Genomic DNA, 14,339 nt, shown 5'->3' with positions numbered 1-14,339 from the left:
TTTTAATAACAGAGAAGGTATATTTTTGCTAAAATTTTGAACGCTACCCAGAAAAGTTTAATCTCTATGCCAAATATTTAATTAAGTTTCCTTCACCGTGCACTTAATATTAGGTATGCAAATTTCGCGACGAAATGGAGTAGTTTTAAATAACGGGTTTCCTAATGAAAGAAATTAAAATATATTACTAAACTTCGAGTCATCTTTAAAAATGTTTTTGAGAATTATTTGAAATGCAAATTCCCCGAGTTTTAGACCGATATTCAAATCCCCCGAGTTTTAGACCAATATTCAAATCCCCCGAGTTTTAGACCAATATTCAAATCCCCCGAGTTTTAGACCAATATTCAAATCCCCCGAGTTTTAGACCAATATTCAAATCCCCCGAGTTTTAGACCAATATTCAAATTTCCTGAGTTTCAGACCAATATTCAAATTCATTGAGTTTCAGACCAATATTCAAATTCATTGAGTTTCAGACCAATATTCAAATTCATTGAGTTTCAGACCAATATTCAAATTCATTGAGTTTCAGACCAATATTCAAATTCATTGAGTTTCAGACCAATATTCAAATTCCCTGACTTTTCTATGTTTTCCAGGTACTATGGCAACCCTGTTTTAAAATGAGTAATAATATAATTTTATTTTTAATGATAAACACCGAGTTTTAGTTTTAAAATGACTTTTCTTTTGTAATGGTTCAATTCAAAAGTTTCGGAAGAAATGTCTCAGTGAAATAGATTCCAATTAATTCAAATTCAAATTATTTTTTATTTACTTTTGGAGTCATATTAAGATATTTGATCACTCGTTAACTTATTTAAACGTGATTCATTCTTAGAGTCCATTACAACGCTAAGGTCAATTTAAACTTTGCAAAGCAAGATAGATAAATAGCTTTCGATAAAAACAAGTCGCAATAACTTATATTAGAAAGCGTAGAAATAAAAATATAATTCACAAGTCTCTCTCTCTCTCTCTCCTTCTGGCTATGGCGAGAAATTTAAAAGAAACGGTCACAGACAAGAAACGTAAGCTCGCGTTTACGTTTCTCACATAAATTCAGAAATATCGCGGCTGCTCAAAAGATAGGAACGTTTTAGTCGGCCCACCGAATATATGGAGAAATGTGGGCTCTTAATATAAAACCAGATTGTATAGAGGGGAAGAGCTGGAGAAGGCGAAAAAACCTAAACGCTAGGGGGCGTTTTCTAGACTCCTATTTTCCCAAAGTACAAAATTGCTTTTTTTTGGAAGAATTCCCCGTTAGACGGCGTTGCACGCGGGCTGCCGCGACTGAAAATTTACGATACATCGTAAGTTCTAGCTTCATTTCAACCGGCTTATTTTTTTCACTCGTTTTTCTCAGACTCTCTTTTAGTTTTCCAATTTTTAATGAACCGCAATGTCTGTAGCAGACGGCGAAGATTTAAATAACTGGAGAGCGGAACCCCGCTCGCGACGTATCCGTAGGCAATTTTACTCATTTTAAGAGGAGGGAAAAAATTATAATATTTCTTTTCCTCTTTCAAATCGGTGTAAGGTATTAAAAAAAACAGAAATTGCTCGCTTTTTTTTCTAAACATAAGCTCGAGAGAACGACGGATTACACGCGTGGGTGGAAATTATAAACTTGTGTCGCTTTATAGATAGAATGTCAGATAAATGTATCAACGTGCTTACAATTTATAGGGCTCGAAAAATTAGAAATTTTAGCAGTACTGGAATTCGTTAATGTATGAAAAGTAAATTAAACACTTTTCATCTTTTACCAAGAATGTATTCATACTTGGAGATAATCACAGGGCTCCCGTTGATTATTTTTTAAATAATTATATAATAAATATAATAATTATAGGAATTATAAGAAATTAACACAGAAAATATAGGAATTTATAGGAACATCTTCCTAATAAAAACCCTTATTACAATAGTCAAATAATTTTAAACTTTAATTTTTTTCTATCACATTTATTATTTTTTCAGTATTTACTTAAAATGTGTTTCAAAATTCCAATAGGAAAGACATTTTAGTGTTTTGGTAAGTAATTCAAAACTATCGTAACCATGCGCCAATCCGCAGGGGGTCGCCGTTTTCAATTACTTCTCACAAGGGCCAATATGGCGTTGAAATAGTAAGGAAAATAGCGCCATTGCGTACGCTTTTCAATCATAATTACGAACGCGGTAGTACAGTTCCGGAGTATGTCTAGGCAGTATGGAAATATTTATTTAATATAAATACTTCGTATCAGATCGACGAGCGCTACCCGCGACTATCAACTTGAAAGCCAACAAAAGAAGGGTTTAAAAATGATCGATAAGCCTCTCTCGTATTTTATTTGCATTCTTTCGATACTGCAATGATTTAAGGGCCAGACAATACCTTGCCGGTAGCGGATCTTACGCGTGAAAAAACAAGAGTATGAGAAAATTACTAAGAACGAGACCGAAAATTAGCTGTCCGTCGGAGTAACACGAAATAACAGGTCGGCCCTAATTCGCCGTCAAGACGGAGGCCGTCGCGTAAAACTAAAACTACAATGATGGGGAAATTGTATTCCTCCATCGCCGAAGCCCGGTTCGGACGGGACCAAATATCCGTGTTTTATCTATTTTCTCATTTTCAGTTTTGCCTTCCTCAGCGCTCTCAGATAAGCGATACGATATACAAAACCAACACAAATGGTCCGGCGCGAACCCGGCTCTAGTCAGCCTCAGCCGAAAGCTCTCTTCCTTATTAAATATACAGTCACGACTTCTTAAAATGAATTTTTAAATTGAAAAGTCAAGAGTTGAAGTGCTACCAACTTTTGCGAATGCTTAAAACTGCCTAGCAGAATTCGCCAAGAATTATATGGTCTTGTATGCCTACTTCGAGATCTCGCAAATTCCCCCAACTCCCCCCCCCCCCTTCCATCTGGTTAAGAGTGACGCGACACGTCGTGACTAAAATTGCAAATTATAAAATACCGTACGGGTTTCGACAAGCGAGAAATAACGTCGACGATTTAAACATTTTGGTAGAAATATAATTTAAAATTATTCGTGAAATATTCGATATATTTCGAATATTTGGTAGGAATGCACACTTATACACCTAAAAGCAACAAACACAGCACCCCACACAAGGAGAACGCAACCTGTCAAAAATCGTGCATTTTTCATTGGTTTGACGCTTTAGCGCCTGCTGCCGTCGGAAGGGGAAAATTCGGAAATTGTCTTCCCCCTTCCAGGAAAACGTTCAGCGTAAAGGCTCTTCCAATGTAATTTGTACACAACACTGCGTTAGCGTGTTTCAAGGCTAGCTGCGTTCTCCTTGTATTTGTTGCTTCTAGCTTACACTAACTAATTGTATTATTTGTAAGAATTCATGTAAGCTTAAGGTAAGCTTAACCAATTTTTGGACGACATCGACGAAATGTTTAGATTGAAAAAAAGGGTACTCACCAGGATCGCCATCATGGCGGGTCCAACAAAGCTGAAGATATAGTAATTGCTGACGTTGATCCAGCAATAATTGGGCGTTCCGTAACTGGACGGGTCGACGGCGGAAGAGATGGCGACGATTCCAGCCGGAATGCCGTAGGAGAGCAAGGCGTACCAACGACATCTGTCTTTCTCGATCGGGAACAGCTCCGACACGGTCGCGTACAAGTCGAAGCATTCCATCAGCAACCAAGCGAAGACGACGGTCAGCAAATAATGTAGGATACCAGCCACCACGGAACACAGGACTGTCGCCGAAGTCTGGTGAATGCCAGCCACGTATACGGCTTCGGCCAGTAGCAGACACACCACCAAGTGCTTGTGGATGGTAGCCCTGTCACCTTTGACGCCCCTATAAACGGAAAGAAATAATACATTAACATCACAATCGCCATATAAATTTAACTCGTATTGAGGTATGTATCACAGGGTTTCCGCAATTCAGATTCAAATTCCCTGACTTTCCCTGACCATTGGCCAAACGTTTCCTTGACCATTCTAACATTTTCCAATTTTGAACCTATATTTTTAAATAAACATTTTCTATCCGCAAACCAAAAATAATTCCCCAGTTTTTGTAATTCCTCGAAATAGAACCATTTAAAAATTCCCTGACTTTTCCTGACCGTAGCTAAATCAACAGACAAAACGCGCAAAAAACAGTGTAAAATTGCAAAAATGCTTAATAAATCGATCAAAGTCTAATTTCAAATGTATGACATTAAGTTTTCGCTCCAAAAAGCACAGAGGTGAATCTTAAAATCTTCTAGCGATATAAAAAACCAAGTCGATATCCGATTTTTTTCACTCACCCTTTTTTTAAAGGATTATCGGCTAATTTTTTCTTTGGGCTATCGAAGGGGGGGGGGGTGGGGGGGACTGTTTAGCTAACGTTCTGAGCGAAAAGAATCGATTACTAGCGAGGAAATTGAGGCTCCGACCAAAAAAGGAAAGCCACCTCAATCGCTCTCTAGCAGTCACTCTGAAAGCTGGCCGCTTTAAGCTAAGGGATCTAGTTATATCCTTCACGGTGGAGGTATCCCGGCTCAACTGACAGTTCGGCCGATGGTAGAGGTTCTCCAGATGAAGCTGCAACTAACGGCTTTGCGGCCAGTTTTAGGTAACCTCCTCAAACCAGTAAAGAAGAAGCTAAACTAACCCAGAAGTTCGATCAAAGAAACATCAGATGAAGGCCATAAGAGGTTAGAAAGTGTAACCGGTAAACATTAGCTTTTGGCCTACTATGACCGGAATTGAGGTTAGTTATAAAAACGTTTCGGTAAGATAAAATGTGATATTCCGCAAGATACCAATAAGTGGTTAAAAAAATGCTCAAGATTATGAGACAAATCAGACAGCCATTTACCCGCTTAAAGATAATGGAAATTTTTAAAACGAAGGGAAAAGCCTAAGTTGACGTCATAGCTCACTAAGGTCAAGTCCAAGTACCAATCTTGACTTAACCAAACGGCGCTGGCGTCATACACGTACCTCTAAAACAGAGAACCAAAAATTGCTAACCGAACCCCGTGGTAATTATTTAAATATTTCGTGATATTAGAGTGACGTAATACCTATATTTCGCAAATTAATGGATAAAACCGGAACTGGAATAAAACAAGAGGACTTTCTTATAAAATAATTGCATCAGAAAGAAATGAGAAAATACGAAGTTCACCTTTTTCTCGGCGACGGGGTTAAATTCGTGTTGATTCCAGGTTAATTAATCGCAATTACGCCAATCTAAAAGATTTTACGGATAATTGTTACGGATACAGCGGGGAGGGCAACGTCTAGAACGGGTGGGGGGTGGTGGCACGGCGACCGACACGATTCCGAGCACGCGCGACTCATCTTTGCATAAAGTTGAATTCATCAAGACTTGAAGGGGGGAAGCTGCAACAGCCAACTTAAAAGAAAAAAAAAGCCTAGCTCGGGGATAAGAAAAAAGAATTTTCCCTTCTTCTGTTCGTCCCAACACTGTGGCAGGGAAGGAGAGAGAGCTCAGATGCCGCGTGCTAGGCTTTGAAATGCGATCCGTGACTGTGTTATTAAAGCGGGTGTTGACCATTTGCGCCCCGAAAAGCGCCACACGGAAAAAGAGAGACAAGGGCAAAACGATTCGACGATAAAAATAAGAAATTGGGGGCTCATTCGTAAAGGATACCTCCCAAACATCGCATCCATTTTGCGCTGAGGTTGTAGGGTCTAATTGTGATGACTTATATTTCTTCATTAACAACATTACCACACTTCAATAAGATTTATTTTGTATTTCAAAAAGAATTATCTACACTAACAAACATCATGTTTTACATTTACTATTAATCCTTGAAGTGTCAGAATATATGATCATTAAATAATAAAGAAAATGTTTTATACGACACAATTTGCAAAGTTTAGATCTAATATAAAACCCCATTTGCGGTAACCTTGAGAGGTCAATTTTATAAAGTTTGTTGACCCCCTAGACAAGAGTGTATTTGTTTTTGGTAACCGATGTCGGGTGTTTCTGGCCTTCATGACCCAAAACTTCAGCCAAAGAATTCTAAAATCTCACCTGCAAAGTAGGAGGACCAGCGCGGTCAAGAGCAGGAAGACGATGGCGATCGCGCATCCCACCGTGGTCACTAGGTGAAGGGTCAACAACATCGGGTTCTTCACCTGCGGGGGAAAACAATCCAATTATATTACAGCGTAAAAGCCGTTCCAGAATATAAAAAGGCTGGCAAGACTGACTATAAAGGAGGCAGCGACGCCTAGTGTGACCCGGGAGGACGATAAGGCTCTTTAGAGAGAGACGCTCTAAACCTTTCCGAGATTTCTTCGCGGGGAAGAAGAGGGAGAGAACTAAAATTAGCGGTGGGCGGATGTCTTCCTAAAGTTCCGCTAAAATTTGAATTCTTTACGGAGGTGTTTCGACCCCACTTGGTCGGATGGGTAATTTAAGTCCCGCGCGGCGGCTTTGGTCCCCGATCAAGCGACTGAGGTAGTGGTTCCACTTTGCCTAAAAATTTACCTTCTCTCTCTAGCCACTACCTAGATAAATTACCGAGCCACGAGTAAAAAGAGATCCACGACGTGTTATTCCAAAACTTGGCTGCGAGTTGAAATGGAACCAAAACAATATTCCACAGCCAAGAGGACCCGCCGTTTAAGAGTTCGTAAGCTGGAATGTAAACACGTGACGTTTAATAAGTTTGAGTCACAGGCGTCATAACCAGTAGACCGCGTCTCTTTAAGACTATATTCCTGGGTGGTAGTTCATAACCGGCGAGTTCGAGTGATACAAATAGGATGGCGTCCAACTTGACCCGGACCAGGGAGCTGGCTAAGAAAAAGACTCGCTTAAATTAATGACCTCGTCCATTTTCACACCCACGAATCTGTACAATGAAAACAGCGAAAAATGGTTGTCTTTCAATAATAACCACGTCTCTGTTGAAAATATTGCGAGAAATATTTCTTTGCGTGTCTTTTTTTCTCTCTGGAAGAATCTAAGGATTTTCGCCTTTAACCTTTCGTAACTTTTGTCGGCCCACGTATAAATCTAGAGGGGGGAAAATATGGCTCGCGAGAAAAAGGAAGAAAACTAACAACCCTGGCGGGGAAATATTCCAGGACACAAGTTCTGGTTGGGAATATTATTTCTCCGTGATCAGAGAGAAAGACGGGGCTGCGAGGACCAGGGGTGGGTTCCGTGTCGCGGTATAATCGAAACGTTACGACGGTTACGGTTTCTTAGCATTAAACAAGACATCTTTTCAAAAAGAGAGAGAGAGAGAGAGAGAGAGAGGTAAATTTTTTTGGCATCGTAGGAAGACGAAGCGTACGTGATCCAGACGAGATCGTGCGTCACGCCGCCAATCGACCCAAACTCCTCGCTTTAATACTTTCGCGAGGAACATAAAGCGCTGTTTACCAGTATTGTTTCGTACCGTATTACAAACACAATCTCAATAAACTAATAAAATTTAATAAACAATATTATTGCGCCAACGAATTTAGTAAATGGAACTTCATCGTGGTAGATGAAAATCCGAGCCTAAGGACATCATTTATTTCAGCAAAAAACGAGTAACGAGAATTCCCATACTACGGCTCTTTTGTTACGAAGGCTTTCCCAAGCATCGCCTTAGTCGTGACTGACTGGGGTAAGAAGACCTTTAAGGGTCAAACCACTTAGTTTTTTCCATAGACATCCCTTCACCGAGTTACACGCGCGAAATCGTTAGGGTTTTCATTTAGAAGTTTCATAATGCCAAGTTATTGCTCCCGCGTAATTATAATTTCTGCCGCCGGGAAATATCAAAGCCCGGTCGCTACTTTCATATCACGACGTATTACGAAAGGGGTCTCATTTGCATACGCGGATTTGCAATTATCCGACCGTAATGACGAGTACAGTCGCGGTTTACTCGTATATTTGTAGAAACGCACCTGAGATGCCGAGACCTCCATGACCAACGCGAAATTAGTCAGATGGTTACAAGCGCAGGTCGTGTGAGTGATGTTGAAACCGCGAACCCAGCAACCGCTTCCGGACCAGGTCCTGCCAATGAAAGGCGAAAATTGTTATTAATCTGCGATTTAATATTAAATCGATTGGGAATAAAAGGGGTCATTACCTGGCGTTGATGTCCCAGAAAACACACTGCGGATTGGAAACGTTGTCCTCCTACGATATAAAAAAATATGATTTATATTAAACTGAAATGATGACGGAGGACGAGATTCTCAAATTACTTGTAGATGTCTCAAGGTGACGATGACCGGCTCCAGAAGCCTGACGACGTGATAGCCGTTGACTGAGGCTGATAACACTCGAGAGTTGACGATGAAAGAACTGTTTCCATGGCCATCACCAGAGTCGCCGTTGCTTCTGCCCGTTACGAAATGACCATTGTCCAGATGGCCGTGGTAGCCCAAAAAGTCGTGTATTTTATTGAACGCCATAAATACAACTTTCACCACGCCTAACAAATAAATAAATCGTATTAGTGAGTTAAGTGACGAAAATGTCGTCGAAGCGTACCGTCCGAAGAAGATCCAAGAGCAGCCTGGGCGGGAAGGACTAACGAATCTTCCATTCTAGTCCAGGACGTTCCGTTGGTGTCTTCAGGGACCGGAAACGAAACCTCGGACACTGCCCACGCTTCCAGTAAACGAACGGAAACCACTTTAACAACAAGATGAAAAATAATAATTTAGTTTAGAAATACATTTAGGTTAAACGACCGATTTTGTTGGCGGCATATTTTTGGTACAAAAAAGTATCGCTTAGGCCTATACATCATTTCCATTGTTTTCCAGAGATGTCAATAGTTTTAGGCGTTAGTCGAGTTATAAGCCAACTTTTATTCCAACAGTAAAACAAAATGACAAGTGGTTGTCGGGCGAGAGAAAAATCGAAGGAGGACTGGCACTCCTTGTCTTTCGACGCGAGACAGTTATGTCCCCGGAAAGCGCGAGCGGGGAATAAGACAAAGGGAAAATGATTTTTCAAGGCGATTGTTTTCGTTTCGCGGCAGCGACTAGTAGCTGGCGTACCCTCTCTCACTCTCTCGCTTATAAATCATCGAGCCGAGTTCGTCGGCGAAAGTCGTTGAAAGCTTTCGGGGAGGGTCTTCTCTCGGACTAATTAAGCAGTCCGGAGCCGAGCCTAAATTTAGATTCCAAAGACAGGCTTCGTCTTCCCGCGCGGTTGCCGTCATCCAGCCGAGCCTCTTCCAGGAGAGAGAATCTTTCTGGAACACGAGGAAACGAGAGACATCGCGCGGGAAGATAGACAGAGAGAGAAACAATGGCACGACGACGGGAATTCTTAATAGTTTCGCCCCGAGAAGAAGAAATTCCCGGTTGTTCCGAATTCCGACGCTTGACTGAGAAAAGTCGCTTAATTAACGTTACTCGAGAGCGAACGCAAAAAAAAAGGAAACCTAACAACGACAGACATTCGGATAAACTCTTATTTTCGTCGCCATTTCGCGCCCTTTTAAAACTGATTCCGTAGTCTTAAAACCAAAGCGTTCTCTTACCGAACCTTTCTTATAAAATACTGATTTCAAAGGTTAGCATTTTCAATAGCGTCACAAAGAAACCAGAGTGGTGGTTCGTAGATATACGGGGGCAATGACGTGGTCAAAATGATTGATATTATAAATAATTTTATTATTTTGGTAATTACGATATTTTTATCGGTCTCCGTATATCAAGCATAATAATTGGGAAAACTTCGTCTTACGCGTTTGTCGAAAAAATAGGCTTTAATTAGTAATAGTTAGTGTAGGGAGCTGTTGGCTCGCGTGGCATGAAGGGCTTGCCACCACCCTCCTAAGCATTTGTAACCCGGCCACCTGAATTAATGACTTTAAAAGTCGCTTGATGATTTAGGCCTGGGGTATTTGCCTAGCTGATTATGATTTATTATTATTTGAAAAATTTATATTTAAATCAATACTCGCTATATTTTAAGTACAATATACTGTTTTTTTTTACTGGATTGGATAGATTTGGATCAGATTCGTAGTTTCTTAAATACAATATCCAGTTTTATGATTTAATTTGCAATCGTTTCAACCGCGCTTTGAAAAGGGCAACCTTAAACTATTGAGGAATTATTGCGCGCTTAATTGGCTCGTACAATAAAGCGAGACTGAAAGGAACTTGAAGCAATTTGAGCGTGATTGAAATTAATCGAACTATTAAACAATTTGTTAACAATGCGCCATTAGGTAAGTTTCACTAAATGATTCGTACTCAACCTATAACATTAATTAGCCCATTAATAGAATTCAATTAATCTTTTAAATAACGTGTAAACCGTTTGATGACGCACAACGTTAGCGTTATATTTAAACACCGATCACAATGCTCGTACTTGCACATTGTTTACCGCACTAAAATTATCTCAACGAAGGTGCCTATCTTAGCAGAATGTCTTTAAAGCCCCGGATATAAAAAAAAAACTTTTTGTTTTACGCGAAGACGTCTCTAGTTTTATTAAGAGCGAGAGGATAAAGAGGAGGTTGGATGGAAGGAAAGACGTCATAGGCCAACCCCGAAATAGACCACGACTTTCGCTCTTCCACTAACTAAGATACGCAGAATGAGAGCGAGAGAGAGGAGAGCCACACGCTCGAGGAGGCAGATTGCGTGACGCATGGCGCGCCAAAGGTTACGGATGCCTCTTCGCCAGCGATGCCAAGAACGAGCGACTTAAACGATTCCTGAAAGCGAATTATTCAACTTTCCCATATGAAACAAGCCGATAAAGCCACGTTATCATTCGAAACCAAACTTAAGCTCAACAAACCGGTCCGCGCCCGGCGAAACCACCTACCGTACAAAAATATATATTTATATATCTTTCTCCGATCGGTTTTCGTTCGCGACATACAAACCGAGTGTTTGCTATTGTTTTATCATGAAAAAACAACAGAGAAAAAACTGCTAATAAATTAATCGGGAAGATGACTATGGTGTCAATTGAGTACTTGTACTAAAGACGAGATGTAATAATAATAATAAGTAGCTAGGCTAATACCAAAGGCACCAACTTAAGCTTAAGAAGTCATCAAGCGACTTTTAAATCCTTTAATTTAAGTGGCCGGGTTACAATGAGTAGGAATTGTGGTGGCAAGCCCTTCATGCCACGCGAGCCAACAGCTTCCTACACTTACTATTACCATTAACATCAGCAAGTTTTTATCAGCTAGGCTAATACCCGAGGCACTACCTTAGGCGCAAGTCATCTAGCGACTTCTAATGCCTTTAAACAGGTGACCGGGTTACAACGCGTAGAAAGGTGGTGGCAAGCCCTTCATGCCACGTGAGCCCTACAATAACTATTACCGTCAACCTCTACAAGATTTTATGGAAAGAGGAAAACCCCTTACACCTGTGGGGAGATAACTTGCAAACTCAACGTAGATGTACCAGAACACTGATGTCATCTACCATAAGAGGACAGTGAAATATGGAAAAGTGAACGCGAAATTATAGTCCAATCTGCCAAACCCTATCAGATGATAACTTTGAGAAAGCAAGTTTCGTTTTGGAAGTAAAAATGAGAGAGTCTGAGCGAGAGGCAGAAAGATGGGAGAGATTGGTACTATAGAGTAGGAGCAACAAGGTACGCGGAAGACGAAGAAAGAGTCAAAGAGATATGGATGGAGATGATGGCAAGAAAACACGACGCGATCCGCGCGGTGGCGATCCATCAACAAGATCTCTGATCCTCGGGATTAGACGAATAATTTTGATAAGGGCAAAAAGCGAACATCAATTTGAAGAAGGGCCAGCGCTCTTTCATTCGCAGCTCCTCGTCGTCGCGGAGATCAGATAGGACGTGCTCTCTATAAATGCAATCCTTTTAATAGTTTGGCGCCGCCGGTTGAGGGTTTTCACTATTTCAGAGAGATACTAGACGCGTTTCGTGCTCGAATCCACTTAAACGCTAGATTTATCGCTCTTTTGACGCATTATAAAGATACAGAGCCCGCGGCTCTCACTCAAAATATCGTTTCATTTCGCGGTTTTTTCTAAACCGTCGACCAAAGGTATTAAAGCTCGTATTAAAGAAGCGTCAAAAGGTTTATAGCGCGCTAAAAAGGAGACAGTTTAATGTTTAAAAATGAGCCTTCTCGTAAAAAAATTAAACGTTTTCGTTAAATGACAGGATAAGACGTAATACGGCAATGAGATATTGACATAAACATTCGGAAAAATTTATAAACAATTCGTCTTTTTTCGTGGTTTTTTTTAAATCGTAATGAGTTTCTCTATATTCGAGAAATCTTTTAATATATTGACGCGATTCTACGGGATTTAATAAATTATATACATGGTTTTTAATTTTTAATCAATTCAATAGTGTACTTTGATATTGTTCTAGTCTCTTGAATAAATTATAGTTACCATTGAATGTTAAACTGCTCAATAAATCTCATAGGCTTTAGCCGCCGCTACTATAAAGCGCACCGACAAATATTTACTTAGAAGAGTGCTCACGAAACAAACGGAATTCGAATTAAAATTCGAGTAGAAAGGAATTGCAAATTATCTGTTTTAGGATCTTTTAGAGTAAAGGCTCTTTAGAAACTACTAAATATTGGTGGAAAGGCAAAAGCTTCCGAGAATTTTGCGACGAGAGCGGCACTGTCGGGGAATCTAAAAATAACGGCGCATTTGGGGAGGACATTATTTTATCCGTCCCTATTGTTCACCAGATTCGCGGCTTTTACACCGGCGGCTCCATTCGACCAAAGAAAAACCCCACATTCCGGCGAAGCTTGGCAGCCCAACGAAACGAGGAGAAAGAGGGTACGGTCTACGTGGTCGCGATCGCGGACAGGCCTCCGAGCGACTTTTTCTACGAGGCACGGTATCGCGAATGAATGAGAGAAATTGTTCCAAAACAAATATACTCACGAACGTTGCCGAGAGCTCTGCTGAAGTGGTATCTATTGCGCTGACTACTGGCCACCAGCCAACTGCTCCTTTCGAGGCCTTCGAGGAGGGCCGAAGCCACCAGTCTCTGGCGGGGTCGTGGCAGATCGAGCCAGGCTTGATATTGGTTGTCGTCCAGAACGTTACTGCAAACGTGCAAGACAGACTGCGGGAGGTAAAACAAAAAGAACGACGTAAGATATCGGATGAAAATAACAATAGAAATTAGTAAAGGGAGGAATGGTTTGGATTCCGGAAGCCTCCCGCGGTTTCGTTCAGCTCCTCAAAGACTAACTCCGCTCGCCATCTCTCGCAACCAGGAAGTATACACGAGGCGGGAAATGTTTTTGCGATTTCGTTAATTGACCGACGCGTTGCGGAGATCGCTTGGAATAGCTCGCGGCGGGTCGAATAGGACGTGTGGCGTTATCGCATCTATTTAAACCGCGTGTATGGGTTCGAAAGCGCGTGGATTTGAGACGGAATAGAGCTTATCCTTGACAACCGCGATTACGCGGCTCTAGCTCCTATCGCGAATTATCTCAACTTGGCTGCTGTAATGAGCGGGGATTAACGTACCTCATAGACCAACTTCCGGTTTCATGCCGAAATCGGAAGTTGGTCTATGAGGCACGTTAATCGTTAATTCGGATTGCGGGTGCCTCCTATTTTAGGCCACGTGTATTTTCGATAAGAATTGTTTCGTCTTTCCAGCATTTTATTTAAAATAATTTTGGATAAAAATTCAATAACCTATTCGGCGGGAAAATTAAAATTAATAGTTCTACCCAAAATTTGTTCGACAAAATGGGTGGCTGACGTCTTGAAAATAAGGAGCTTATTCAAAACCATTAGACAAGGCGAACAGCCTTCTTAATTAAATTAAATTTCCTAAAACATTTCTTCTTGGTCAAATTAAGTTTATACGGAGCAGACCAAGAACTATTCAAAACTCCGTTCGAGACAGCAGGGCGATAAAAACAGCGACTAATATAAAACACGAAAGCAGTAGACCTAGCTACGGCGCGAGTGCGAAGGGCGCAAATTTGCCGAACACGGACGATATCAGACGGGAGAGGATGGCGAAAAGTTATTAGTAAAGAAAATGCGGGGAGGGTCGGATTCGCTTACCCCATTAAACCCCGCCATCTCTCAGAGGGCTTCGTTACCCCCAAATTATACACCTCTTAAGAAGTTGGTCGTCGTAAATATCAAGCGGCTGCGGAACCGAAAAACGAAAGAGTGTACCTCATCCGCCAGTTCTCCTCTGGCACCCCATTCCAAAACTCGGCACGAGCAATTACATTCGGCTCGTTGAATACGAAATCGAGCGGATTTGATTTTGGTCGGGCCAATCCTTTCCGACTTAATTCAGCCCCCAACCCCCTCCACGCTTG

General features: G+C 41.1%; 1 protein-coding gene across 8 annotated transcripts in view; it reads right to left on the bottom strand.

Moving 5' to 3' along the window:
• The window catches only part of LOC149942907 (latrophilin Cirl-like), a 282,318-nt gene that overhangs the window by 23,088 nt on the left and 244,891 nt on the right, over positions 1-14,339 (bottom strand). For all 8 annotated transcript variants that reach the window (XM_090179813.1, XM_090179812.1, XM_090179817.1 and 5 more), the window contains 7 exons: positions 12,925-13,108; positions 8,528-8,671; positions 8,239-8,468; positions 8,121-8,170; positions 7,933-8,044; positions 6,053-6,156; positions 3,454-3,844 (listed from right to left, as the gene is read on the bottom strand). In XM_090179813.1, the coding sequence (XP_090035939.1) occupies positions 3,454-3,844; positions 6,053-6,156; positions 7,933-8,044; positions 8,121-8,170; positions 8,239-8,468; positions 8,528-8,671; positions 12,925-13,108 (1,215 nt within the window). The remainder of the gene's footprint in view (positions 1-3,453; positions 3,845-6,052; positions 6,157-7,932; positions 8,045-8,120; positions 8,171-8,238; positions 8,469-8,527; positions 8,672-12,924; positions 13,109-14,339) is intronic.

This window comes from Leiobunum rupestre, chromosome 6 (assembly GCF_980474605.1).
Source record: "Leiobunum rupestre chromosome 6, qqLeiRupe1.1.hap1, whole genome shotgun sequence".
In the NCBI taxonomy this organism is placed as follows: Eukaryota; Metazoa; Arthropoda; class Arachnida; order Opiliones; family Sclerosomatidae; genus Leiobunum; species Leiobunum rupestre.
Note: the sequence above shows the minus strand (reverse complement) of the source record. Positions and strands in the feature narration are given on the sequence as shown.